The 27,349-nt window shown below is 45.1% G+C and overlaps 2 protein-coding genes across 3 annotated transcripts; both read left to right on the top strand.

Moving 5' to 3' along the window:
* The first annotated feature begins 272 nt into the window (after positions 1-272).
* RBBP5 (RB binding protein 5, histone lysine methyltransferase complex subunit) lies at positions 273-12,022 on the top strand. 2 transcript variants are annotated; one of them, XM_054181310.1, is made up of 14 exons: positions 273-527; positions 673-698; positions 797-969; positions 2,200-2,340; positions 2,820-2,982; positions 3,449-3,558; positions 3,735-3,854; positions 4,122-4,275; positions 4,386-4,457; positions 5,082-5,199; positions 5,933-6,002; positions 6,117-6,346; positions 6,663-6,857; positions 10,184-12,022. In XM_054181310.1, exons 1-14 carry the CDS (start codon positions 509-511, stop codon positions 10,207-10,209), a joined length of 1,617 nt encoding a protein of 538 aa, XP_054037285.1. In that variant the 5' UTR covers positions 273-508; the 3' UTR covers positions 10,210-12,022. The 2 variants fall into 2 exon arrangements, with proteins under 2 accessions (XP_054037285.1, XP_054037284.1); XM_054181309.1 differs by having other exon boundaries at positions 274-527; positions 10,181-12,022.
* Positions 12,023-12,165: 143 nt separating this feature from the next.
* Positions 12,166-15,500, top strand: TMEM81 (transmembrane protein 81). The gene has a single exon (XM_054181311.1). It carries the CDS (start codon positions 13,669-13,671, stop codon positions 14,485-14,487), a length of 819 nt encoding a protein of 272 aa, XP_054037286.1. The 5' UTR covers positions 12,166-13,668; the 3' UTR covers positions 14,488-15,500.
* Positions 15,501-27,349: the final 11,849 nt, after the last annotated feature.

The following is a 27,349-nucleotide window of genomic DNA, read 5'->3' as shown; positions in this document are numbered from 1 at the left end:
CTTCTCTTCTCCAGGCTGAACCCCCCCAGCTCTCTCAGCCTGTCCTCACAGCAGAGGGGCTCCAGCCCTCCCAGCATCTTCGTATCATTATTATTATCGTTAATTTTTTGTACCTGACCCGCTCGGTACCACCCCGCGCTCCCGCAACCCCTTTGCTGTAAGAGCCGCCGCCGTCAGCCCAGCCCTCGGAACCTCGGACCCGCGGTCGCGGGACCCGCCCGGACCCCTTCGCGCGCAGGCGCCGGGCTGCCCGCCTCACTGCCTGAGCGCCATCGCCGCACCGAGCGCCGTCGCCGCACCGAGCCCTGCCGCCACTCCGGGAAGAGGCACCGCTGGGCCCGTCCTTACGCGGGTCGTGTGGAACCGAGCGTGGAGTGCCGCTGGGCCACGGGACCGGCGGAGGAGGGAAGCGGGGATTTGTCAGGCGAACGCTGGGGCGTCGTAGCGCCAGGTCCCCTCAGCGGGGTCCTTCGGCGACGGGGACGGAGGGAGCGGGACGGCGGCCGCGATGAACCTGGAGCTGCTCGGTGGGTCCGGGGCGGGGGGGGGCGAACGGCCCGGGCCGGGCCGGGGACCGTCGGTAGGCGGGTACCGAGCCGCCGCCCCCGCAGCGCGGTCGGCCGGGGCGGGGGCGGCGGTCGCGCCTCACGTCTTTGCGTTTCGTTGTTGCAGAGTCGTTCGGCCAGAACTACCCTGAGGTAAACGTCCTCCCCCGCCCCGCCGGGCTGCCCCCGGCCCGCTGGCTGCTGCCTGCGGCCGGGCTGACCGGCCCCTCTGGGCCGCCCTCTCCCCGCAGGAGGCGGATGGGACGCTGGACTGCATCAGCATGGCCCTGACCTGCACCTTCAACCGCTGGGGCACGCTGCTGGCTGTGGGCTGCAACGACGGTCGCATCGTCATCTGGGACTTCCTCACCAGGGGCATCGCCAAAATCATCAGCGCTCACATCCATCCCGTCTGCTCGCTGTGGTGAGAAAAGGCTCGCTTTTTCTCAGAAGAACTGATCTCGGTGTTTAGTTGTAATTGAGCTTGTAGTTTATGAAGCAGTTATGAAAGGCTGTTCTTATTTTTGTTGGAATTTGTGCGTGGCTGTGTTTGCTGAGTATTGGGTGCTCTGGTACCCTGACAGCTCTTAACACCTGGCCGTGTCGGTTGCTGAAATGCCAGTCTATTGCGGGATAATGAGTTACGTTTTAGGTAACTTCAGTTACATTCAGGGTAATCAGTTACATTCCAGAGTTTGGAAGCCGTAAAATCACAGAATGGCTTTTGTTGGAAGGTACCTTAAAGATCATCCAGTTCCAACCCCCTGCCATGGGCAGGGACACCTCCCACTAGACCAGGTCACTCAAAGCCCCGTCCAACCTGGTCTTGAACATCTCTAGGGATGGGGCAGCCAAAGAGTCCCTCCCTATTTTTCCTGGAGCCCCTTTAAGGACTGGAAGGGGCTGGAAGGTCTCCCCGGAGCCTTCTCTTCCCCAGGCTGAACCCCCCCAGCTGTCTCAGCCTGTCCCCACAGCAGAGGGGCTCCAGCCCTCCCAGCAGCTCCGGGGCCTCCTCTGGCCCCACTCCAACAGCTCCGTGTCCTTCTGCTGTTGGTGCCCCAGTGCTGGAGGCAGCACTGCAGGGGGGTCTCCCCAGAGCGGAGCAGAGGGGCAGAATCCACTCCATTGCCCTGCTGGCCACGCTGCTGGGGATGCAGCCCAGGGTGCAGGGGCCTTTCTGGGCTGCCAGTGCGCATTGCTGGCTCCTGTTGAGCTTATCCACCAGCATCCCCAAGACCTTCTCCTCAGGACTGCTTTCCATCCATTCTCTGCCCAGCCTGGGTTTGTGCTTGGGATTGCCCCGACCCAGGTGCAGGACCTTGCAGTTGGCATTGTTGAACTTCATGAGGTTCACATGGTCCCACCTCTCCAGCCTGTCCAGGTCCCTCTGGATACTATCCCTTCTCTCCAGTGTGTCGACTGCTCCACACGGCTTGGTGTCGTGGCAAGGCAAATTTGCTGAGGGTGCCCTCAGTTCCTTCCTGTCTTTATCAAACGTGCCATGCCTATTAAGTTTTTGGATCTTAAACTTATGTTTCAGGCTAACAGATTTGTGTCTGAGTCGGATAATTTGGTCATATAATTTTGAACTGTGGTTGTATGTTTTGTGCATTTAAGGAGTAACTTTTACTTGAACTGCCTCTTGTTACTGTAGCTGGAGTCGAGATGGTCACAAACTGGTGAGTGCTTCAACCGACAACATTGTGTCGCAATGGGATGTGCTCTCTGGGGACTGCGACCAGAGATTTCGATTTCCTTCGCCTATCTTGAAAGTTCAGTACCACCCTCGAGACCAGTAAGTCCTGTGAAAAAAGGGTTGAATGCTCTTATTTTGGTAGAACTAATGGTTGTTAAACTGTTTTTATTGCAATTTGCAAAGTGATTTTTTCCAAATCTAGTAGATGCTGTCAGTGTACATTCTTTTTGTGATTAGAACCATAACTGGATTTGTTCTGGCTCTTTTTATTATGAAAATATCAGGAAAGGAGGAGAGTAAACAAAAGAATGTGTCTTAGAAATGTGTATAGCAATGTCTTGTTGATTTTATGAGTTACTGCATAAACTGGGAGAAGCTTCCAGAAAAAGAAAAGAAATTAAAGTAGACACCAGTTTAATGTCACGTTGTGACTTAAGTAACAAAGATGAAATAAGATAATAAAAATACAGAGGTATTCTGTATTTCTTGATACGGGTTGAGATTTTTTTCTCATTTGTAAACTTGGAAACTTCTTTTCCAGAGAGGAAACTACTAACATTTCTTTTTCTGCTTTGCAGAAACAGAGTTTTGGTTTGTCCCATGAAGTCAGCGCCGGTGATGCTAACGCTGTCAGACTCTAAACACGTTGTCCTACCTGTGGATGATGATTCTGATCTCAATGTTGTGGCCTCCTTTGACAGGCGAGGGGAATACATTTATACGGGCAATGCCAAGGGGAAGGTGAGACTTTAGCAGGCGGCACTGGATGCAAGAGGTTACAATACTTCCCGTCTTTATCAAGATACTTAACGTTTCTGGGTCATGTTCTTTGTTTTAATACACAAATAAGGCTTCCTGAATGTCTCTTGAATAATTGATATTGCACTGATATGATCTTCTGAACAAAGCATCACACTTTTATCTTTGAAGATCTCTAGACTATAATACTTTGTCTGAGTTAGGTCTTTGTGTTGCTGTTGTCTCTCACCATATTTGTTGGATCCTTTTCCAGCGTAAACAAACCAATGTTTATGTCGCAGAACTGTTGCAGAAACTGTAGTAGAAACTACAGTTGCAGAATCCCAACTATTCCTGTGTAGATTGCTGAGGCTTCTCTTGTCGGGGTTAGTAGTTGATGTGAAAGGTACTGAAAGGGGAATGAGTTACAATGCAAATACTGATTGCCTTCTGTCTCCTTAATCTTCAGATCTTGGTATTAAAAACAGACACTCAGGATCTTGTTGCTTCCTTCAGAGTGACAACTGGAACCAGCAACACCACAGCTATTAAATCGATTGAATTTGCTCGGAAAGGAAGGTGAGTTATGTCATCTTCAAGTGGTATCTTTAAAGATGAACTGAAACTATAGGGTAGATTGACAGAGAATACAAGGTGTTAAAAACCCCCACAGTTCTTTCATGGAACATATTCTGATTCTTTTTATCTTCTTAGTCTTACAATGCAATGCGTGTTCTGTGCCCTCCTTCCTACAGCTGCTTTTTAATAAACACAGCTGACCGGATAATCAGGGTGTACGATGGCCGTGAAATTCTAACTTGTGGACGAGATGGGGAGCCTGAACCGATGCAGAAGCTGCAGGATTTAGTGAACAGGTAAGAGGCAGTGGTCGGCCCGACTGGAAAAGGTGAGGTTTGTGTGCTCGGCCCTGATGGCAGTCTCTGGATGAAGCTCAGTATCTTATTCAGTGTAACGGACAGAAGCTTTCATTTGAAACCTGTCTATCTCAGTTTGATTTGAAGTTTAAATATTACTGGTGTCTGAAGACACCAAGTCTCAGTCTGAAGAACAAGCCCACTCCACAGTCCTCCATCCTCCACGTTGTGCTGTTATTTAACTTGTGATGTTGTCTTTGCGTGCAGGACGCCATGGAAAAAGTGCTGTTTCTCTGGTGACGGTGAATATATAGTGGCAGGTTCAGCACGACAGCATGCCCTGTACATTTGGGAGAAGAGTATTGGAAACCTAGTGAAAATCCTCCACGGGACCAGAGGAGAGCTGCTCTTGGATGTAGCAGTAAGAAAACTGTCTGCTATTACTATGTTTCTTGTCATTTTTAAAGCTAAGCTTGCATAATTTCATTTACCAATTAAGCTCCTCCTCTTTTCTCTTTCCAATAAATCTAGTGGCATCCTGTCCGACCGATCATAGCTTCTATTTCCAGTGGTGTTGTGTCAATATGGGCTCAGAATCAAGTGGTAGGTGTTTGAGATCGTTTCCTGAAGAGGATTCCCCAGTGGTCTCCATCCTAGTAGTCTGAATGGTTGCATGTTGAAATCCTTTATTAAATCCTAGTTTGACAAGCTCGTTAGGTTCACCTGCCTAATTTGACAGATGTTTGCTATCTTGTTGAACATGAGGAGGGTACTTGTACTTCAGTTGCTGAACTAATTAAGCTTTGCGTTAAGCCTTAAATATCATCACAGGGACACTTCGTGTGGAAAAGGTGTCTTGAATGTGTTGTGTAAGTGCAGGAAATCCGTGTGAGTGAACCAAACTAAGTGGCTAAACATGAACATACAGCTTTGGTAATTATTACCAAAGGGGGTAATTATTACATACATTGCAATATTTAAGGAATTATTAATTATAAGAAACTGTGATGTAATATTTTCAGTAGGAACTAACTCGTGCAGTTTCTAATTTGCCACGTGAGTATGGACCCGGATGAGGCTTGATTTGTGTTACCTTGTATGTGGCTTGTGGGCTTTTAATGCAGAATGAGACTGCAGTCATCCTCACTCCGATGAGTCCTCACTACGGCTGCTGTTATTTTGCTGGTTCGATTCAAATTCAAAAATTGTTTTGAATTTGTGGTTTAGGAAAACTGGAGTGCCTTTGCGCCTGACTTCAAAGAGCTGGATGAAAACGTAGAATATGAAGAGAGAGAGTCAGAGTTTGACATTGAAGATGAAGATAAGAGCGAACCAGAACAGACAGGTACTGCATAAAATTGGTTTCTATGTAGCAAATAGATAGTAGTATATCGGTGTCAAATGACAAAACAGGAGTGCATAAATGAAGTTGTATGAACTAACACAATCAATATGATTCCTGCCAATTGACATGCAGCACTTTTTTAAAAAATTCGTGTCCTCTCCAATATATGTTTAAGCAGAAAGCAGTAACAAATAGACGTGTCATTGTACGGGCTTGCTCTGAATTGTAATCGGTAACGGTGCAACCTGGCCACTTGGTGGTGCCAAAAAATTGTGTACCGTGAAAGGCTACGGTTAAACTGCAGAAGGAGAGAAGGATTATCCCCAGCACACCACAGAGCTCGCCTCATTACCAGGCTTTGCAGCACTTCTCATATTTAGATTAATTGTTGCTTAGCAGTTACTAATATTCAAGTATAATGTTGGCTTGTTGGGAATTAAGCATTAAAATAAATTTCATCAGATTTAGAACCAGTTTAGTGATAACAAAACATCTAGAAGATTGAAAATCTTTTATCTAGCTTTCTTACTCGTGTTTTATAACAATAGGTTTGTATTAGAACATAGAAAAATAAAAACCTGATGCATTTAAGAGGAAATACTTTAGCTTTGTTTTCTGCTTTAATTCTCACTTCTGCATGCTTAGACATTTAAGCACAGTCAATCCCATTCTTTCTAAGTAATTTGGTCTTTTTGTTACTGTCTTTAATTTGTCTTTTTCCCCTTGTTCTCAGGTGCTGATGCTGCAGAAGATGAAGAAGTGGATGTAACTAGTGTGGATCCCATTGCTGCTTTCTGTAGCAGGTGAAAGAATATTTTGTTTAAAGTATCAATACAAAATGTATCGCTAATATTCCCTGTATAATATGTTATAATAACCCCTAGTTTTAAATGAAAGCAAACTTCTTTCCTGCACAGCGATGAAGAACTGGAGGACTCCAAGGCTCTGCTTTACTTACCCATCGCTCCTGAAGTGGAAGATCCAGAAGAAAACCCCTATGGACCTCCACCGGATGCGGTTCAGAGCTCTTTAACTGATGAGGGAATAGGTTCTGAGAAGAAGAGGCAGTCATCCTCTGATGGACCTCAGGCACCAAAGAAGAAGCCCAAAACCACCAACATTGAACTACAAGGAGTACCTAATGATGGTGGGTAGAAGCTGACGTTGTTCTAGTGCCTATTCTGCACCTGAGATGGTTTTTAGCTTTGCCTTAGCTTTGTCTGAAGACCAGAAGTTCAGAAGGTCACTCCTTAATTTTCTCATTCCTTTGAAGTCACTTCTTACAACAGTTATTAATAGCCACAAACTCTGCAAATTTGTTGGCATTTTGTAAGCTAGGAATGAGGAGAGGCATCCTGAAACTGTAATTCTTAATGCTGTTTGTATTAACACCAAGGGCTGTATGTGCTGATATAAGCGTTTTAAGAGATAATTCACTTTGTTAACGCGTTGTCTCTCCGCAGAAGTCCATCCACTGCTGGGTGTGAAGGGAGATGGTAAATCCAAGAAGAAGCAAGCAGGCAGGCCTAAAGGATCAAAAGGTAAAGACAAAGATTCTCCATTTAAACCGAAACTCTACAAAGGGGACAGAGGTGCTTTACCTCTGGAAGGAGCAGCGAAGGGTAAAGTGCAGGCGGAGCTGGGACAGCCTTTGACAGGTAAGGAACCCAGCGTGAGCGTGGTTGGCTTGCTTGGTGGCCTTGCTTTGTGCAGACCCTGACTTAATATAGTCATAGCATTTTATCTTCCCAAATGGCACTTGCTCACTAAACATTTAGCTGCTGTCAAGGATAGGCAAAATTTTACATTTTTTTAAGTGGAAATGCTTTCAATATCTGTAATAAAACTGATATCCATGCCTGTGTTATTGCATAGAAAGAGCATGTAGGGTTTTTATAGAGATTGAGCACTATTTCAAAAGCAAAAACTCTGTGTAACTTCAATTGTCTCTAACTCTTACATAAAGAGTAATTTTGATTTTGGTGGGTTGATTTTGAGGGGGGAAAAACGTAAATGGTGAAGGATTCTGAAGCTGAAATTGACGTTTTGTGCTATCAATACTGGGCAGAGTGAAGAAGAATAGGAAAGTTCTGTAAGCAGAACTAGGAAATGGAACATTGATAATGGTCCGTTTGATAAACGAACCCCGAGATAAAATTCAGCAGCTGAATTTTCTGTTCCTAGCTATACAGCAGCCTTAGCTAAATTCCAGAAAGTAACAGCTGCTGTAAACAAAGATAAGTTTTGGTGGATTTTTCTCTTTTTTTTTTTTTTTTTGGTCATATTTTGTTGGTTGTGTACTAAACCAGGACTGTTGCTGGTACTAAAACTGGACCTTTGGGGCCCAGACTAAGTCTCAGAGAAACTAAGTGTTTCCCATCTGTCTCATTTGCTACTTCAGCTTCTTATTTGGGAGAAGTTCATTCAAGAGCAGTAGAGAAAGCACACATTTGGAATAAATGATCTGAACTCAGGTTTTTTTTAGATTGTAACGAAGAACTGAGGGTTGCAATATAAACAGTTTCAGACACAATGTAATTGATATATCAAATTTTGCATTTCCTTGAACTCAGCAGCTCTGCTGTGGATTTTAGACTGTACAGAAGTGAGTTTATTTCTCCCCCCTTCCTTCCCTCACTGCTGGTCCTACGCTACCCACCTTGCTCATTGTCCTTCCTGCTCAGCTCCTCTGATATTGCTTGTACTAGTAGTGATAATTGCTATTTGCAGAAAAAGGAAATGGGATAAAAGAAACTTAGTCTATACATGGAAAAATGTGGTGGATGTTTTCTGGGCTTCCATTTAATCCTTTCACATTGCATCTTGCAAAATCCAGAAATTAAACGGCCAAGAATATCCTTGGACCTTGTTTGTAGCCTGGGCGGTACTGATTAATGTCAGATTTACCGGACAGGGTATTTCTCTTTTGACTTCTCAAGTCATTAGGGGGCATCCAGTATGTTCTACAGTATGATAGTAAGGAATTATCTGGATTGTGTGGATCTTCAGGTGTCTTTGCTGGCATCTGTTACACATCGTGACCGCTCTGTTGTACCATGCTGGATGGACTAGAACGAATTGAAGACCAAATGAGCATAACATTAGTTTCATCAGCAGGCCTGCTGATTGCTTTCTTTTATCACGCTGCTAATTAACGTGATCATATGCAAAAGGATATAAATGAGAAAGGATCGTGCACTGGAAACTTAACAATGTGGCTTCCAAAATGAATTTCAGTCATCATTTGGTTCAAAAAAACAATGCTGGAAATTTTGACTTTTCCAAGTTGCTGTATAAGCAGTCTGTTCTCAGAGAAGTGGTTTTGATAGCAAGTATTTTTGTTCAGCTTCTTCAAGGTATGTTTATGTAACTTTGTTATCAACTCGTTTTACTAATTTGCTTGATCTGCATTTGTAGACAGATCTCGGTGTACTTTCTTCTTGCAGCTTGTGATCACTGTTGCGTTAGTCTGTTCTGAGAGCTGGAAAAATAACACTCACATTTCCTCTAACACTTTTCAAATGAAGCAACATTCTAGACAGACTCCTTTTTTGTTGTGTTTTTTTTTTTTTTACACATCCTTGCAAAGCTGTATCTGGGAGGACTTTTGTGTAGTTTTGCTTGTAAGGCTCCCGTGTAGTTGTTAAATGTAGTCTGACTGGCTATAAAAGACGACAGTGGAATTTTACTGCTGCTGAGCTTGGGATGTGCATACCTGTGCCAGTACAGTTAGCTTTGGGTTTTGGGCACTGTGGAATGGAAATTTTCTTTTCTTATGAAAAGACCCAAGTTCCCTACTTACTTTACCCATCTACTGGAGGTGGTAGAGCTTTTTAAGACTTATTTTTTGCCTGTAAGCACTATAAGGTGTTTTTCCATGGTGCCGTTCTTTAGCTTGATTGAGCTATAGGTTAATAATTAATATTGCTATGATGGACTTCTGTCTCTCATTAGGACCTGTTATTGTGCTTCCCTCTACAGTACTGTTGACTTCAGAGGATCTAATAGATCCGTGCAGTAGATCTCAGTAGTGGTGTTGGAAGTGTCTGTATGAGTCACGGTATGAGAAGAACAGATTGTCCTCTGAAAGAAACTGTCACTTGGGTCTGCCCAAACTCACAGCAGTCTTTTAATCCATGAAGTTCGTGTCTGTCTTCCTTTGTTCTAGTTGAGGCTTGCGCTTGAAATTCCTATTTTAGGCAGCGAGTTTTTTTTCTTGGGGTCGCCAGTGTTCCACCACGTGCACATACACGCTGCCTGGGGTCCTGGAGCCAGACTGCTTTTCCTGTCTCTCGTGCACGAAGCTGTTAATTCTGCTAGTTCCTTGTGCTGTTGCTTTCTGAAGTAACTAATCAGTCGCTAAAACAGTCACACGACAAGCATTTTTCTGCTGGAAAATGTTTGTGATATGCCCTAATACAGTGTCTTTCTGCAAGCTGTGTGGCCAGGCCTTGGAGCCTGCTGCAGGTGCGTCTGTGTCACTCTGCTGTGTAGTCTGGCAGTAAATGTCTTATTCTTAAAACCGCTGTTTCAAAATCAGATTTCAGTATAAACAAACTGAGAAGCTTGATCCATTTTATAGTTTTAAAATAAAATCTTACAGCAATCTGGTTTAACCTAAACTTAGGTGGAACTTGTTGTTTTTGGTTGTGCTTTTGCTCTGAGATTTTGGGATTGATGAGTCAAAAAATTTTATGCCAGGTAAGTTTGCTTGCAACTTTGGGGAGTAAAAGCTCAGAGTTCCTTAGCCACCTTGTCCATGCCTGTGCACGTGATCTCACATACAAATGCAGAAATACTGGAGGTCTTAATTTGTCATAGATAGTATCTTGTCGATTGTATCTCATGCTGAAAAGAGTGTCTTTATCTAGAAAATCTTGTTCTCTTTGTGGCAATGCTACCGTATTTGGTGGTCTCTGGTTTCTGGTAACATCTGTTTGAGTCTGGTTACTTATTTTTCACCTGTCTTTGATCTCTTTAGCAGGTGGGGCAATCTCAGAACTGTTATGAAGACACTCTTCTTTATCTTCCTGTATTCTTTCCTATATGAGCACCATAATGTGGAAAATAGATGAAATTCTCAGTCAGAGTGGACTGACTTAATACAGGAGACTGATTGTTCATGGATTCAGGGAGTGACTTTTGTAAGAAATGAATATGGAAGAGGAAACGGCCTTCATTCCTCCTTAACTGCCTCTTCATGGAACAGTGTAAGATGCTGACTCTCAGGTGGTGCGATTTGCAAAGAGACTAATTGGACTGCCTTTGTGTTGACATATATAACTATTTCTAAAGTGAGCTGGTACCCCACGCTCGGTCACTCCAGAGCTTATCAGCCATTGTCTTTTAAATATTGGGGTTTTTTTTGTTCCTGGATTGAAGAATACCCAAAGCGTGTATTTTTATTCCTGATGCCATATGACTGTGTATGCTGCAAACTTCCCTTTCTCTGCTGTTAACTTTTATTTCAGTGAGTTGTAAGTCCTTCTAGGCCAGCTGCATTGCCTTGGCTTTGCTGTTAGCTCAGTGTGATGTCCTCTGTGCTGACATGCCTAGCGAAACACTGCTGCTGATTATTTGCCAGGTTTGATTTCATCTCAAGTGGGTAGAGATCTCATGCGAAGAATCAAGAGGCCTCTGAAGTCTGCAAAGAATGAATCTTCATGTTGTGAATATTTTAGACGTGAAGGATGAGTCTGCTTATGGGAGAAGGAACAAGTGAAAGTAGCTCTAGATAAAATACTCAGTTTATGTGCTTTCTTCTAGCCTGTGATACGAAAAGCTGTGTTGGCAGTTTCTTTCTGTCCTTGCAAGTGTTTTTATTCTGTCTTTTTCCTGTGAGGTGCCCTACCAGAAACAATTGGTTTCCTCCTTAGTTGATAGGTACTGGTAGTTAGAGAAAAAACAACCACTATTTCTCCCAATTGAAAGAGTAGTTTTTCAGGGTTTTTTTGCCCCACTTCTGGATCAAGAACGGAAGAAAGACAAATGCTGACAGCTCTTTCCCAGCCAGGCTTTAACGTTTTATTCCTTAAAGACGGCTGTAATATTTTCCTTGGGGAAATGGGAAGAGATGCTTTCTCTATCCATTATCTACATCCTGGCACCTCTCTGTACTAGACCAACTGCCTGTTAAAGGAAAATTTTCATTCCTAATGCCCCTTGTTTTATAGACTTATATAGTTCCTATGCAATTACTTTCAGTTTTTCCCCAGCTGTAATTATTGAGATTATCACTACGTATTTAAATTTTCAAAGTATCCTGCAGACATTAGAAACCAAGAAAGGGAGTCATAAAGAGATTTATTAATTTGCAGTCGGAAGTATGCAGTAGTTGCATGAGAGATAAGTGTGGGAAGAGAGAGGACGTTTTAAATCAGAAGGTTTTTTAAAACTGGTATTTTCATTTCCGGCTTTGGTACAGTGGCCTGCTTCATTTAATGAAATTCATTCCCATGCGTACAGTATTACTTTGCTTTGTTCTTTTTGCTTGTAGGATGACTTGCATCTTTCCTGGAACACTGCTGTCTCAAATTCACCCGCATACAGTGTGACTGACCCCACAAGCTTTAAAAGATGCCCAGGCAGTGGCTCTCTAGATTATTTTAAAGCATATGATTTGCCACAGACTCCAGCCTTTGTTTCTGTTAAAACTTCTCTGTACAGTGTATATGTCCTTAGTTTATTTTCTTCCATCTCTTATTTTATTTTTTGGTATCTGTAGTTTTGTACCATATTTGTCAGATACTGGCTTAATGGTAGTATATAGCAGTGATGTTAGTTTTTGTGTTTGTAAATAAAGAGGTATGTTTTATTTCCTAAAGTCAATGGGTAAGTCTTGGCTTTTCCATACAACCGTGATTGTTTGTATTGTGACAATGTTTAGGAATCCTACAATATAGCTGGGGCGCAAACAGAAACGTATTGTGCCTTCGTACAGCTGGTGTGGTGGTGTTTGGGTTTTTTTCGCGTGGCGTTTGGTTGATGATGTCTTTTTCAAGAGAGAGGAGTAAGTCTGTAGTCTAATAAAGCCCTGTATGCCTGAGCGCAGCCTCGGCACAGATGTGCAGAAGGGGACCTGAACACAAAGCGTGCTGGGGGTAGAGTGCACCTCCAGGGGAACTGAATGTGGAAAATACATACACTACATCTTCAGAAGCCTTAATTTTAACAAATTAAGGAGTGTTAGGAAGCGAAATATGGATATTCATTAGCAGAACTGTTGAAGAACATGGCAATCCAGATCCTTTCTGCAATCCATAATTCAGTTGCTGGTAAGGAGACGCTGATTATTGAACTGCCTTGACCATAGTTCAATTACTCCATCAAAAATAAGTAACTTTGCATTTTTTCATGAAGAACTTTTTTAGTAGCGCATTATTCTTTTGGAACGCTGGAGCGCTAAGTGAATTACCCTGGGATGTCTCTTCTTCAAGCACTTCGTTGCAATGGCAGCACACGAGTGCTTTCTGTTTTACAGATGCATCAGTTGAACGTGGAGGTTTTGGCTCGGATCTCTTTGGAGTTGGTGGCTGTATGTGACACAGAGCACGGGGCTCAGACTCGCGGCTCCTCTGATGCTGTGAGGCCAGTGCTGTTGAATGCCTTGTGAGTCTAATAGTGGATGTCAAGAGCCTAATATGATGCTTTTATACCGAGTCCTCATCTCAGAGGACTTGCTTTGGCGTCTGACCTGGGGGAAGTTCTCTGTTCTCCCTCGGAAGGTTTGGGGCCGCGTTCTGACCCGGGCAGCCGGATTGTGACATCGGCACCACTGCCTCAGAAACGCGGGCTCCTGGAGATGTGAGTGACTGCCTGAGCCCTGCATAGAGATGGGTATTGTCAGTGATAAAATACTGTTCAGCTTCCCTTTGATGTCAGTGCCATCAGATTATCTAGATGCTGTAGTCGTGTTTCTGTGATCTTGGTAATTTCAGGAGTACTTTAGAATTTGGGATATGTGTATGTAAGACAGAACTGTACAGGTGCTGCATAAGGAATTGTGATCTCCTTATGCTTAATAGCATTATTTTAAAGGTTCCAGTAATGATTACTTATATTGCTTTATAGCTTAGTGGGAAAATTACACTGGAACAGTACTACTATACAGTGAAAGTTCTTCTAAAATTGTATGTAAAAATCTTACAGAGAAGGGAGGACTTCATCTTTTTTAAATAGTCAAATATATCCAAATTGCTGGAATATAGTGGGTTAAAACATTCTGCTGCCCTATTACAAGAACTGGAATTCATGATTCATATCCTGACCAATATAGTAACGTGTTGCATCTTTTTTAGCAGTGTTGTACTTCAAGCCTGTCTTGTCGGAGGATTTTTCCTAATGGAAATATTAGGTCTTGAAAATGGTGTTGGTTGGATTTCAGAAACGCTTAGTTTGAAAGTTTACAAAGAATGATTTTATGGTTTTTTGACTACTGAATTTGCATGGCTTTGGAAAGAAACATGTCTGATGGATAACCCTGGTATGAAGACCTTGAGAAACAACCACATCTTTGGGATATTATCTTGTGCTTTCTGTCTGCCGTTGGTAGTTTCCTTTGAAAAAGTGACCATCCCAGCAGAGCTGAAGTCAGCTGTAGTGAAAATTGCGGTCAACGCCACATCCTGCAGTGTCACGTGTGGGCCGGGCTTCAAGCTGGAGGAGATGTGCGAGATCACTCCCACTGGAGAGAGGAGGAATTGTACCTTGCGCAGGTCCAACTGCCTGACCAGCTGGGTTTGTGGCTTACTCCACTTCACCGTCCCTGTGGGCAAACCCTTCCAGTTGAGCTGCCTGACCTCCGATGCAGGCAGCTCTGGTAGCCGAGCCTATAGCTATACGTGGAGGCTTGCCCAAGGCCTTATCACCACAAACGATGTACTGTTCAAACCTTTCAATAACCCGGATTCTGTCGTCAAATTTTCCCCTACCAGGGAGTCTGATGCAGGGACCTACCGATGTGATGTGCAGATGATGAAGACGTTAAAAGTCATCAGGAGGGTCTACTTTGGGGTCAGAGTGATGCAAAAGAACTTAATGGATCTGAACTTTCAAAAATTCTTGACCTGGGAACAGAAGTTAGCAGCAAATGAAGAGGCAGGAAACACAGAAAATAGCACCGATGAAGAAGTGCAAGAGCAGCAGTACTTTTGGCGAGGACAATTGTTTTATGAATGTTTGATAGGAGTTGTAAGCGGAGTGCTAGGGGGTCTCTTGGTGAGCATGGCTCTCTACTTCTTGCAGAAGATTGTGGGAAGGAGAGCTGCGAAGAAACGAACTGCGATTTAATGCAATTGCTTGTCTCTGTCTCGTCATTAGTATTGATGCAGTATTTCATGGCGATGTTTGTAAATTTTTTTTTTCTGACACAGTTTATTACCAAATATTTTCTTGAGCTTTGGAGTCTGATAAGTTAGTGTAGGACAGTAGCACCAGAGCTTGAGTCTCAATGGAGCAGTGCAGACAGTAGCTCCAGATGGGGCACTTTGCCTCCACAGTGTGTGAAAGGATGGTCTGGAATGGTCCAGATAGGAATTAGAGGACATTGAACCAGAGAAACTGCCCACTGCTTGCTGCTAACTACCTTGCTGTAGGTGTTTGGATTTTTTTATTTAGCTAATAAGTTACGATCCTGATGCCTGTCTTATTTCCTCAAATTTCTTCTGCTTTGCCCAGAACTCTGTGGTGATGTGAGCTGACACAGATCAGTATTTGGTAGGTGGTGTTTCTCCAGCAAGAGGTGCAGAGAAGTAAGGACACTCTGGATGTGGGCTCACAAACCAGGTTTCCTGGCTCTCTGATGTCCTTTCCATCAGCTCCAAGTGGTTTGGTCTCAGCAGCTGTGGGGCAGAGTGGGGACGAGAGGTGGACCACCACTGCCTGCTGCCTCTAGAGTGATTTATCTCCCTCTGCTAGAGCCCAGAAAACTGTAAGTATCTTCAAGCGACAGCTTGGAGCTTGCCGTGTTTCCTTTGTAGTGGGGAATAGCAAAGCAGGGAGCATTCGGTAGCACAAGCAAATCTTCCGTTTGAGCGCTGCTGCTTAGGAACATAACTGGGTGTTTTTAATCATGACTCGGAGCTGAGCTCATTCCTGAAATCTTTAAAGGGGGAGGAACGGAAGAGTTCAGTGGGCATGTGGATCTTTCATTTTTCCTGGAGATTAATAAGTATAAAACATGTAGCAACTCAGTAGGGAGTATCGTTGCCCCTTTGGTAGCAGAATCCACATAGGGACCTATTAAGTGCCTTCTCTTTCTGCTTTCTGACTCTTATTTTACAGTAAACAACTATATTTACCAAGTCTGTTTCCCTTTTTTTTTTTTTTCTGTGAACCAAAGTACAGGAATGCATAGCACACTCAGTTCTGGGGAAAATAATGATACAACTCTCTAATATTAAAGTTTGAAGCATACTATTGTTTTTTTCTTTTTACCGGAACAACAACAAAGAAGCTTTAATACAGAAAGAGATGGTTATAGATGTAAATACCTTATTTGCAGAGAACCCTATATAAAAAAATCAGACTGAAACGTAGCGATCCAAATCTTCATGCACAGTGAAGTTGGTAATAAGTGTATGAGTACAATGATCCGTGGACCCTGGGGTTGTGTAGCTGCATTTGAGTGGAGAAGCAAGTCTGGCATCAGGCTTCAGTTCCCAGTTTGTAGTTTTACTGAGTTCCCTGTTTCTGCGGGGAGACTTTAATGGGCACAATAACCTGCGGTCGTTTGGAAATGTTGCGGGGGAACCGTTCTGCAGCGACAGACGGTGCCATTGGGAAGATGCACTGGCCTTTCCTGGTGCCTGGGGAGACCCTCTGGGAAGGGACAGGAGGGTCTGATACACAGCTGTGACAGACAGCAAGGGACTGTGTGTCCTTCCTCCATCTGGCGACCTGGTCCTGTGGGTCAGAAGATCCTGGATGATGTTCCAGTTGTCCAAGGTCTTCTTGCTTCTGTTCTTAATCAGTTCCCCCTGACTCAGCTCCACAATGTTGAAGTTTCTCCTGTGCTCAGTGCTGGCTTTGTCTTTGCTTGGCTGTTCCCTCTGACTCTGCAGTGCTTTTCTCTGTTTCCGTTCCTTGGCTAGGAGCATGTGCTACTTTCTCTGAGCCTTATTCCAGTATTTCCCAGTCTTTAGCTCACAGAGGGCATCCTCATCTGTGGTCGGTCTGCTTTGTTCTGCAATTCTCAAGCCCTGTCCTTTAGCAGCCAGTTCTTGTGTCGCTTCTTCAAGGACCACTTGTTCCTTCAAATGCCAGCCTCCGTCTGTTCCCATTATCCCTTGCTCTGCCCTCTGGGCTCCCAGGTTTTGCTGACACTCGAGCTGGGTTGCTTGGACACTTTGCAGCAGCCTTTTCCTGCAGCGTGCTCGTGGAGCTCCTGTAATGACGTGCGTGGTGAGGAATCATAAGCTGTTCTGAGCTGGCAGCGATGCGTGGTGCGGATGGTTTGTTCTCACTGGCTTTATATCTGTCCCCGCTTGCTGCACTCTGCAGGCAGAGCTCACCCCTCTGCTGCAGCCCTTTCTCTCCTGGGGTGCTGTTTTCACCAACCCAAGGACGCTTAGGGAGCCCCTGGGCCTGTTTGCATTGCTCACAGCCCCCCTCCTGGCCTCCTGACCCACGAGGCATTTCTTGTTCCTGGGAAATTGGTCTGTAATGGCTCCATGTGCTCTCCAGGAGTTCTTGAAGTCTGCGCTCCCCAACGCTTACACCACAGAAGCTGGAATCGTTTAACTCACTGTAGGTGGGGGAGTCATCCGTAAGTAGTGCTCTCCGTGCAGCTGTACTGGTACAGAGACCTGTGCTGGGACCTTCCTGGCTGGGGGCTGGTTCTGCTCCCACACCAGGCCCTGAATTCTCACCTGGCTGAGCGTTGGTGCCACTAAAGCCCAGGCCACTGTCCCACTTGGGATGGAGAAATGACTGCTTTTCTTCTTCGCCTTTGCTGCTTTTGCTTTCTGGCTAAAAACAAACACCCGCAAGCTGTTCGATATCTTTGGGGCTCTCCTCCCTGGCTGAGCATGAGTCATCTCTCTAAGCGTCCTCCAGCCATATGCAACAGCAGGATTTCTCTCTTGCCTTAAGCTCTCCCTGCTACTGCTGTAAACACCCTGAGCCGTGGCCTTACCAAGCTCCCAGAGACACTGGAGAGAGCTGCAGGGATGGAGTAACAGCTGCTGAAACTCAGCTCATCTTGATGAACGAGCGCTAACGCCTGAAAGAGAAATATGAGAGCAGGGAACATTAAATCTGGTTTAGCAAACCTGGTGATGTCAGGCGGAGGTGACTGAAAGATTTTTGGACGGTATGGAGGCATTAACTGCTCAGAGGCTCAGCAGTGTCCCCTCAAATTGGGGAGAGAGATTCGTGTAGGTAGAGCTCTTAATCGCTTTGTCGTTCTGCTGCAGAGATGGGAGACGAAATCATATCGTTTTGTCTCAAGTGTGCTTGTAAGATAAATTTGAAAAAAAGGTTACAGTAAACTCCATGTTCTAGATTGGTTTACTATTAAGCTGCCCTGTTGATACCTGCTTTAGGTTAACTCTTGTATCTTAAAACCCATTTCTAATCAACTTGAGTGAAAGCATAGTGAGCCTCATCTGTGGGAGGTGAAACATGTTAACTCAGCCTTTTGCCCAGATTTAGCACCACAGTGAGCGAACTCTGCATTAAGCGAGCCCTAGATTGCCGTCCCACAAAACTCTTCTCACCCCCAGGAAATTCTCCTCTTCCCTCAGCCTCTGGATAGCGGGCCCAGACATATGCTTGGGTTGGGAGCTAATGGTTAAAATAACAAAGAGAAGCTGTCCCATCTGGAAGACCCTCTCTGCACTTTGTAATGTAAATGCAGGGCTTGCATCCTGTGGGCAGCTGTGTTTTAGAAACGCAGAAAGATTACATGAAAGGTCCAGGACAATCCATTTTCTCACTGCTTAGCTGAGGAGGTCAAAGTGGGAGCCAAAAGGGTCCTTCATCTTTTTATTGTGTCCTGCCTTTGTGGTTTTTTGTTTTGTTTGGTTTGTTTTTTTTTTTCTTTTCCCCGAGAGGGGAGCCAGATGCCTGGAGCAGGAAAGATTAATGTATTTTTTTTAAAGTGCTTATTTTAAGATGGAGGGCTGTGATGGACCGTGTGACTCCAGCTATCAGAAAGGATGGGACTGGCGTAGCTGCTGTTTGAAATGACACTTCCCTTGTACGCTTTTGAGTGTAGTTGCTGTTTGAAACAGCACTTTCCTTGTACGCTTTTGAGCTTTACAGCAATCTAAAGTAGGTTGGCTGCTGTGGACATTAGCAGGTCTGCTGGGGGATGGAGGGAAGGAAGGGAGAGCAGCCTGAGCTGAGGGAAAGAAAGGTCACAAAAGGGGAATAGGGGAGGTTGGAGGTACAGGGAGGTCAGTGAAAGCAGCTGAAGCAAGGACCCTTCCAACCAGCATGCTCTCCCCATCCCTGCGTTTCTTTGTGTCTCTCACTGTAATCTGCCTGTTTTCGCAGTCACTCTCCCTGTTCTTCCCAACGTAACTGGCTGAGTTGCAGAAAAAAGGATCTCTTTCTGCACTGAATTGGTAATATGGTGCTGAAACTTCTTTTACCGTTGACTTGGCCAGTTTGTCTGCCTCACCTGGACGAGAGGAGGGCAGGGTCTGAATGCAAACCCTGCACGTGCTGCCAGTTCCCAGCTGGAGGGGTTTTGTGGTACAAACTTCTGCTGATGGTCCTAAGTATTAGGAAGCAATTAGTATTGTACGTACTAAAGCCAGACAGATTGTGTGAGGGAGGAAGTCAATTTGCTAATGGCATTAGCACTTGGAACGAAGGAGGTAATAACAGAATGGTGAGGCATAGGCAGCTGTTTAAATTGCTGTTAGCTACTGAAGCTTATCTAAATTGAATAACTGGATTGCCTTAACTGCTGGAACTTGAATGGCAGCAAAGAGGAAAACAAACCCCATATGCTGCCTTTGCACGGAGACGGGGCTGTCTGACTCTACCGTCCTCTGCACGCTGATCTGTGTTAATTCTTTCACTTGTTCCTGCAGTTGCCCGCAGCAGTTCACCGATCTGCCGGGATATATTGAACAGTGCCCACCCTTTCCCACTTGCTTCTGCCTCTCCTGTGCTGCTTTCCTCTCCTTTTGGCTCATTTTTTTTAGCATCTCATTTACTGCAGACATTCCCTAAGCCTCACACAGTGTAAAGGAAGTAACTGGAAATGCGGTAACTTTCTTTAGTGACTTTTGGTTTTGTAAAATGTCTTTCCCAGTCAGGTATTTCAGGGCATTTTACAAAATAGCAGTGAATCTGGTTCTGTGAAGCAGCAGCCGGGCTCGTGAATGCAGTCCCCGTCGGTAGTGCTTGGTCTGCTTTGGAGGCTGATTGTGGGACAGACATTTGCGTCCCTCCCGTAGAGGTTTTTAGGAGGTAAATGCTTTGCTTGTGGCTAAAAAAACGCGTGTGAATGTATAACTACTGGCTGCGTCGTGCACCCCCCTTCCCAAGGACAGCGTTGGATCTCCTCTGCGCTGTTCTGGGAACCCCTTTTGCCAATGAACACTTTCCTTCCAAGTGCATGGAATGATGCTTTTGAAAACCGGGGAAATTCAGATTTCACTCTCCCCTTTCCTTTTGCTGTCCTTCTCCCAGCACATATACATTGAGTAGCTATCGATGTTTTGTCTGTGTTCTCTGCGTTTTTTCCAGGAAACTGCAACTTTTTGGTAGTGACTTTTGCCACAGAATACCGCACAAATACGTTCATTTGTTGCCTGTCTCTGGTGATGCTGCCGTAGACCTGTGGAACTCATGTACAAGCAGCGTGTTTTGCTAAAGCAGGCTGAATACTGTGGGTTTAATTCATGTGTCATCTTAGGCTGAGTGTAGAAAAGCAAATTCACTAATGCAGCACTAATCCTAAGCAGGAGTGTTTTAGTTAACTCTAAATCAGCGTATGCTGAGTCAGATGTAGACCACAGTAAGGTTTTTTTTTTGTATACTTAGTTCTGATGATTGTTATTTGTTGCTTTATGACTGTTTTGTGATAGGCAAGCTGGATCGGTGTGAATCCTCTGCTCGCCGTTTTGGTATTTGCAAGTAAAGTGATGTATAGAAAGCGATTAAGGAAACCTCTCTGTGAGCGTCCAGGCTGGGGACTCGGCGAGCAGCGTATGGGGCTGTGTAGGCAGCAAATGTGAGACCCCGGAATGTAAGACCTAGACAGAAGAAATCCTTTAAAACACCTATGGGGAAATAATGAGGAGAATGCTTTCTCAGGTGGGACGCAAATCATTAGCTCTGGGGTCAATTCCTTTGAATTCTTGAAGTGTTTTGTTTTGATACCATTTTTAAGGAATTTGCTTGAATTGTCTTTTTCTGTAACTGTAAACAAAGGAGCAGTAAAACAAACTCCCCCTCCAGGAAAAACCCTAAACAACTTATAAGAATTTGAACCTTATTCTGAAATGCTTTAAGTTTCATAGAAAGTTAGTAACTCTTTCCCTTTGGTGTTTACATGTAGAAAAATACCTCTGTTGGGACCAGGCCTGCCAAAATATCGCAGCAAGGGCTGTACTCATAGTGGCTACTTAATGCCTGAAATCTGTGTAGGAGCCTTTGCTGGAAACACACTGATGCTCCTCGATAAACTGGTTTTAGTTCTTAAGTGCAGCTGAGCTCTCCTGAGGTTACCGTGGTCAGCTGGTGCCGGCTCTCCGGGACTGATGGGCGCAAGTGATGCCTCGCAGCATCCTTCATCCAGCATCCCTGGGGCACGGCTCGCCAGCGTGCTCTCTCCGCAGGACGGGGCTTGCCTTTCTGTTAGGACCCGTCTGTGAGTCAGTGACGACACATTTGTCTCCTTGATTTATATCATGTGCAGTGGCATTTAATGATGGCTCCTGAGAAAGCAGGAGTGCCCTTGCAGGGGGGTGAACTGGGGAGGGATTCATCTCGGTCTTGGCCGCTCCCTGCTGGTTTCTTTAATGATGCTACCCTCACCTTTACAAAGCCCCTTTGCAGCATAAATCCCTGAGCTAATTACGGCCCCAGTGATGAGCAGCCTCGCCTGCAGAGCAGGGGCCAGAGGGGCAGGAGCCTGCTTGGGGTCTGAGCACAGCTGAGCCCAGCCTTTTTGAGCACCCGGAGCTGGGCAGTGTTATCTGGCAATCAAATGCATCGTCCCCTCAAGCTGTGGGTGGCTGTAGCTTCTGGGAAGAGAAGGAGTGGCTCCGTCTATCCCTCTGTCCTTAGGAGCTCACGTCTTGCTGCAGCCAGTGCCTGAGCCCCCCTCTGCGCCCCATGGTCAAACATGGTATTTCTTTTAGGGGCTGCAGGAAAGCAAATGCATCCAGGGTGGGCTGAGGGAAAGGGTTTGGGATGAGACTCCCCACGACCTGGTACTGCTGAGCCCAATTTCTTGTCTATTCACCCCCCAGCACGGCTTCAGCTGAACTCCAGTGCGGTCTCCACTCAGGCCTGCACCACGTACAGTTGCTCTAGCTGATCTCTTGACATCCTTCCCAAAGGTAAAAGGAAGCCAGTAGATTTTTTTTTTTATTTTTTTTTTTAAGAAGGAATGACTGTGATGAATTAATCTGACATAACACAGATGAAGTGAATTCATGTGGTGTTTCCTGCAATGAAGGAAATTATTTTCTAGAAGTGAACCTTCTCGAGCCTGCTAGCTCGTGGCTGATCTAGTGGATATCTTCCCTGGAAGACTTCCAGCCTTGGTTTAAAGGTTGTGATTGATGATGAAGCTTTTTGGCGAGCTCTTCCAACAATCAATTACCCTTCCTGCTAATAAGGTGCAGGAAATTTTTGATTTTTCTAGCATTACTTCCTAGCCATTGGAATACCAGCCAGAGAGCGCGTGTTATGTTAACGTCTCTAACCAGACCCTCAACACCTGCAATTCCTTGCTGCATGGACAGTCTCTCCTCTCTTGGTTAGTTATCACTGTCATGGGATAGAATTTGTGTTTACTATATCTTAATTGACTTAACTTTTGCTGAGGGGTCCAGCCCCGTGCGGTTGGGGTCTCGCTGGGCTCCTCGTTTGTATTAGTACATGCAATCGGCAGTCAGGAAAAATATAGACCTGGGCCAGGGGACTCCTGAGCAGGCAAGGTACTAATTGCATTTCAGGCTGTACAGAAGTACTCCAGGCTCTAGTAGTTGTCTAAAGTCTCTGAAGATCTTTATTTATGAACTGCGTGCTACTGTAGCCAATAAATAACCATAATTACAATAAGTACAGTATGCTTACAATGTTTCCCGTTTGGTTTTCTTAAAAAAATAGCGTACAACAAAGTTACTGAGAAGAAAACTGCCCTGTTTGTGTGCAATGAAGCTGGATTAAAATATTCACAGCAGAGAGTTTCTGTGGATGGGGGATACATAGCTTTGCAGGTGTAGAGCAGATGGGATTTAGACGCCCCAGGCGTTAGCTGGATGTGATGCCTGCGTTATCCAACTCATTTCTTGGGCAAAGATATGAGCGTCTCCCGTTCAGGGCACACCACTTCACCTGTCCTGCTGCAAATGCGAGCTGTTCCTCCTTCAAACTCATATAGCCGAGTGCTGAATTTAGCCCGGACAACCTGAAACCAGAAGAGCAATCTTCGGTCTGTAAATTCAGTAGTATCAGGTAGAAGATTACCTTATGTTAAATGTGAATAAATCAGACTGTAAAACCCCTCTCGTTTGGGAGTCGCAAAACATTTCACCCCTTTTGCATACTCCTTGCAGCACCCTTGTCGGGGTGGTTTTCGCTACTGACAAGTCAGATGGAGCCTGTGAAATTAGATGACTTTCCTTAGTGAGCCATTACAGTGCTGAGAACAGAAACCACGGCACTTAACTCATCCCTGTAAGTTAATCTCTAAAGCAAAAGCTCAGAGCGATTAAATGTAGGGGATTCTTAATGAGACAGGAAATTGATTTGCAACTTAATGCAATAGTGTAAAAAGCCAGTAAACTCTGTTAGGATGTTGAAATGTAAGTTTTCTCCCCCAGCTCTGAACACCTTTCCTTTTAGCCCCTGGGCTGCATTTTAGGAAGCTCTAAGTGGTTTCACGGAAGGTTTCTTCCACACCTTATTCTCACGTTGGTGGCTTTGGTGAGGTTTTATATGTATTTTTTCATAGCCTCGGTGAATTTTAAGTAGGTAGAAATGCTGCTTTTGCATGTGCAATTCCTTTTCTGTGGGTCACCTAAGCCCCTGATAAATAAAAAGGCAGAAGGGACTGCTGGAGACAAGGCAGTCTTTGTGTTACCGTGGCTTGTGTCTACACGCAAAAACGGAGCTGTTTTGCCTGGAGTGGGGTTTAGCCGGTAACCCTCTGGGGCTGAACTTGGCCTTTCTCATCTACCGGTGCTGCAAGCGGAAAATCTTCCCATTGTCCCCTGTCCTTCACCCAGGGTGTTTCCCTGTGCTTTACCTGTAGTATTTCATAACGTGCCACTATCTTTTCTGTTCTGCAGCTTTGGAGTATCAACAAATTCCCCCACATTTTAAAAAAAATCTGTGGGGGAGAGACTGCCTGTTTACTGTGTGCGTTTTTCATAGTTTATGCTAATGCTCAGGAAACATTGCTGTCGGCTGAGCTGTGGCTGGCCGAGTTAGATAAGGACTAGACAGCAGAGACAGCACCAGATACAAGGACAGGTTTGCCACCAAGGACACCGGGACAGTGACCGATCAGCCTCGCTGATGCCCGTGCTGGCACAGGTACGCTGCTCCTGGTGCCCGAGCGAGGTGGTGTGAGTCAGGTGTGATACCCCGCGTGAGCTGCAGCCACCCCTCTGACAGCAGCGTGAACACACAGAGGCTTTCAAACGGCAAAAAAACTTCCACATACACACTGAGCCCCTCGTGCCTCGCTTTTCAGGAAAGGAAACAGGCAGTGAGCGGTGAAATAATTGCTTGGAGCCATAGATGGGAGTCAGTGTCAGAACTGGGATTACAGCAAGTGATTGTAAGGCTGTTGTGGTTATCACTAGGTCATTGCTCTTTGCTTTGATGTGTCATCCTTAAAATGTTGCAAAAGCTCAGCAGTGTTTTCGTTTAAAATGCATGCTGATGAAACTCTATGTACTGATAATTTAGTTTCTCAAAAAAGAGGCATAGCTTGAATTCAGATTGAAGGCATTTAAGTTTCAAGAGGATCTACTTGTCATTTGAAGGCTTTAGAAAATACCGTCCCATCAGTTTTACAAATTGGAATATATTCAGTCCATTTGCAATGCAGAGCAGTACAAACTGGAACATTTGAAATCCGACTCATGTAGTTTTTCACTCCTTATATAAAATGTGCCCGTGATCTAGTTTAGCAGAGAAATGTATGGAAAATGTATTAACCTTCCCAGGGAAATGTTGCAGGTGGCTGCTATTTAAAACCCACTTTAGATACTATTTTCACCATGCTATAAAGCGTCTTGCTTTCCAACACTGTAAAGTTCAATAAAACAGACAGAGCCACCAGCATTACCAGACATGTTTGGAAGCATCTGTTGAGACCAAGTTTCTGCCAGAGACGTTGCACAGCCGGCGTGGTCAGACCTAGGCTGATGCCGAACCTTGACGCTGGCAGGAAGACCTTGCTTCGCTTAGCTTGTTCGGGCGAGTTCATCCACCATGTGGTCCATCCAAGCATGTTCTTCAGCCCTGGAGGTGTCTAGTGTCCCTCTTGAAGGGAATTGGCTGTGTCCGTGGGCATGCAGGCAGAGCAGCCCCTTGGTGGAGCTGGCTTTTTGGCTGCCCTGGATGGGATTTTGTTGCACAATGGGGCGAACACAGTTGGCCTCGTGCAGAGTCTGTGCCTGAAACCAGTATGAACCTCATGACTGTGGCCGAGCCGTGCACTGAAGCGGCTCCCTCCCGCTCAGCGATTCCTCCCGAGGAGCGCAGCAGACGCCTTCAGTGCGAGGGATTTCTGTTCTGGTCCCCCCTGCAGAATGCTGGCTGCTCCGCAGGACCTGGGGTGCCTCCAGCACCTGCGTCTCCGTTCAGTGAAGGCTCTGGGCACGTCACCTAACCTTGCTGCTTTTGTTTGCTCCTCTCCCGAATCAGGCCCACGCTTCTGCAGGGGCAGTGGACATCATCCAGCAGTCCTCTGAAGCTCCGTAGGTCCACTTAGTTTATGCCTCCTAAATTTTGTCGTCATGGCTACCGCTAGTTCTGCATATCGATCGGGTGACTGTTGCCCAAGCCCTAATTTGCTTTGCTTTTGAGCTAACACTGAATTCCTAATTTTCCTTTCATCCCATCTTTTGTGGGAGAAAGGTTGAAATCCCAGCAATACGGAGGTGATAACAAAAATGCGGAATTAACAACATAAAATATTTTGCCAAACAAAGCTTCCAAACACCAATGAAAATATCTTAAAATCTCCAAGAACATAAATCATACAAAAATATAATTTATATTTAACTGTTCTCCTTCTGAAAGAAGTGTTTCAGCCTGCTCGAGGGACCGAGGGGTAATTCACGGAGAGCTGCAGGGGGACCCCGAGGAAGCTCAGGACGGGCTCTGGGGGTGATGGTTCCCTGCCTTTGCTGCCTGCCATGTGTCAGGGGGAGCTGTTGTCTTCTTTTTTCCACCTTATCCCACGTTATTTGTAATGGAAAGAGTGAGATACCCTTTCTTTTTGCTGCAGCTGTGCTGAAAATGTTTAGACTGTTTCGTTAAGTTTTTTTTTTTTTCTTTGCCTGTTTCTTAAAACAATTCTCTTGTTTGCTGAACACATAGGAGCCCTTCCTCATCCCACGGTGTGAACCTACCGGTGCGTTTACCCTCTTGATTCCAGACGCTAAAAGAATTGTAAAGGGATACTGTGAATATATGCAACAGGCGTAGCTCCTCGGGGAGGCCAGGGATTTATGCATGTAATCTCTCAAATGCTCACTAAGGCCTAGGATGTGAGAGTTTTAAAATGATTAGCAAGGGCAAGGAATTGGTATCTAGCATAGAAACTGTACGTCAGTCCCTTGCCATTGCAGAGTCCTGCAAGTGTAGCCCTTTGTCAAGTAATTGTGGAACTGAGGTTGCTCAGGCCAGCAGCGTTGTCTGTGGGGAAGGGGGAAGGTACAGGCCGGTAAAGGTCCCTAAAAGCGCCCTTGGCATCTAACCAGCAAGCAATGTAAATCGGCTTCTAGTTAACTTTCGTTGTTTGATTGCTTTACTGGGAGACAGAGGGATTTTTAATATGCAACATCTATTCCCAACCATTTTAGTTAACGGTGCAGCTCAGCATCCCTGTACGTCTTTGGGGTATCAGCCCTCCCACTTACATCAGCTGTATGAGCCTTGGGGCTGAAACCAGGCTGAACTTAGTGACTGAATCTCAGTCTTGCACTCCCAGGTTGAGACTGGTGTTTCGGCTGGACGGAACTGTTGGTGTAGGGAGATGAATCTGTCTGAGTCCAAATTTTCCTAGTTGCACCAGTGATGGCTTCCTTGAGTTCTTGGTTAAATTATGTAATATTCCTTTTTCTTCCTTCTTTAAGACCCTCTCTCTATTGAAATTGGATATGTTGACATCTACATTAGGCAGAACTGCCTCCCCAAATTAACGGATGCTAGAAAAGTGTCTCCTTTCACTTACCCCTTCTCCTCCCCCACCCAAAAAAAAGGAAAGAAGCAAACAGTAGAACAGAAACACCCCAAAAGCATGTGGAATATGGATAACATTGAATGTTGTGCCTCACAGCATAACAGTTGATACAAACAATAGGCTGGAGTTGCAAGTTAACACCAGTGTCGTAAAAAAAGCTTTTCACAATCTGAACTCTGCGTTCACTGATCTTCAGGATGGGGCAGAGATCAATCTCTCCTGTGGCTTTTTCTCCTTGGGCTGGTTGCCGCAGAATTTGGCTCATATTATGGCGGGGGGGGGGGGGGATGGAAAATCTTGTCCCATAATTTGTTAGAGATGGCTGTGACGGGGATTGATATGGAACATGCTGATTGCTGTGAAATCCTCAGTCCCCATCCTCCCCTTACCCCCCCAAAATTCACTGTACATATTAAAAAAAAAAAAAAAAGTCAAGTTTATCAGTCTGGTTATTTTAGTACATGGCTTCATAAGGCAGAAAACCTACTGGATACAGTGTGTGGGGCGGTTGGCTGTCAGAATTCGTGTAGAATTCTT

Source organism: Rissa tridactyla, chromosome 21 (assembly GCF_028500815.1).
Source record: "Rissa tridactyla isolate bRisTri1 chromosome 21, bRisTri1.patW.cur.20221130, whole genome shotgun sequence".
Taxonomy (NCBI): Eukaryota; Metazoa; Chordata; class Aves; order Charadriiformes; family Laridae; genus Rissa; species Rissa tridactyla.
This window is presented reverse-complemented; position numbering and strand designations above follow the sequence as displayed.

Bases quoted from the DNA above. Each gene is read 5' to 3' on its own strand.
- RBBP5 (XM_054181309.1), top strand. The intron at 6,347-6,662 runs GTGGGTAGAAGC...GTCTCTCCGCAG, and splicing joins ACAAGGAGTACCTAATGATG to AAGTCCATCCACTGCTGGGT. The intron at 6,858-10,180 runs GTAAGGAACCCA...TGATCTCTTTAG, and splicing joins GCTGGGACAGCCTTTGACAG to CAGGTGGGGCAATCTCAGAA.
- TMEM81 (XM_054181311.1), top strand. From the start codon at position 13,669: ATGGATAACCCTGGTATGAAGACCTTGAGAAACAACCACATCTTTGGG.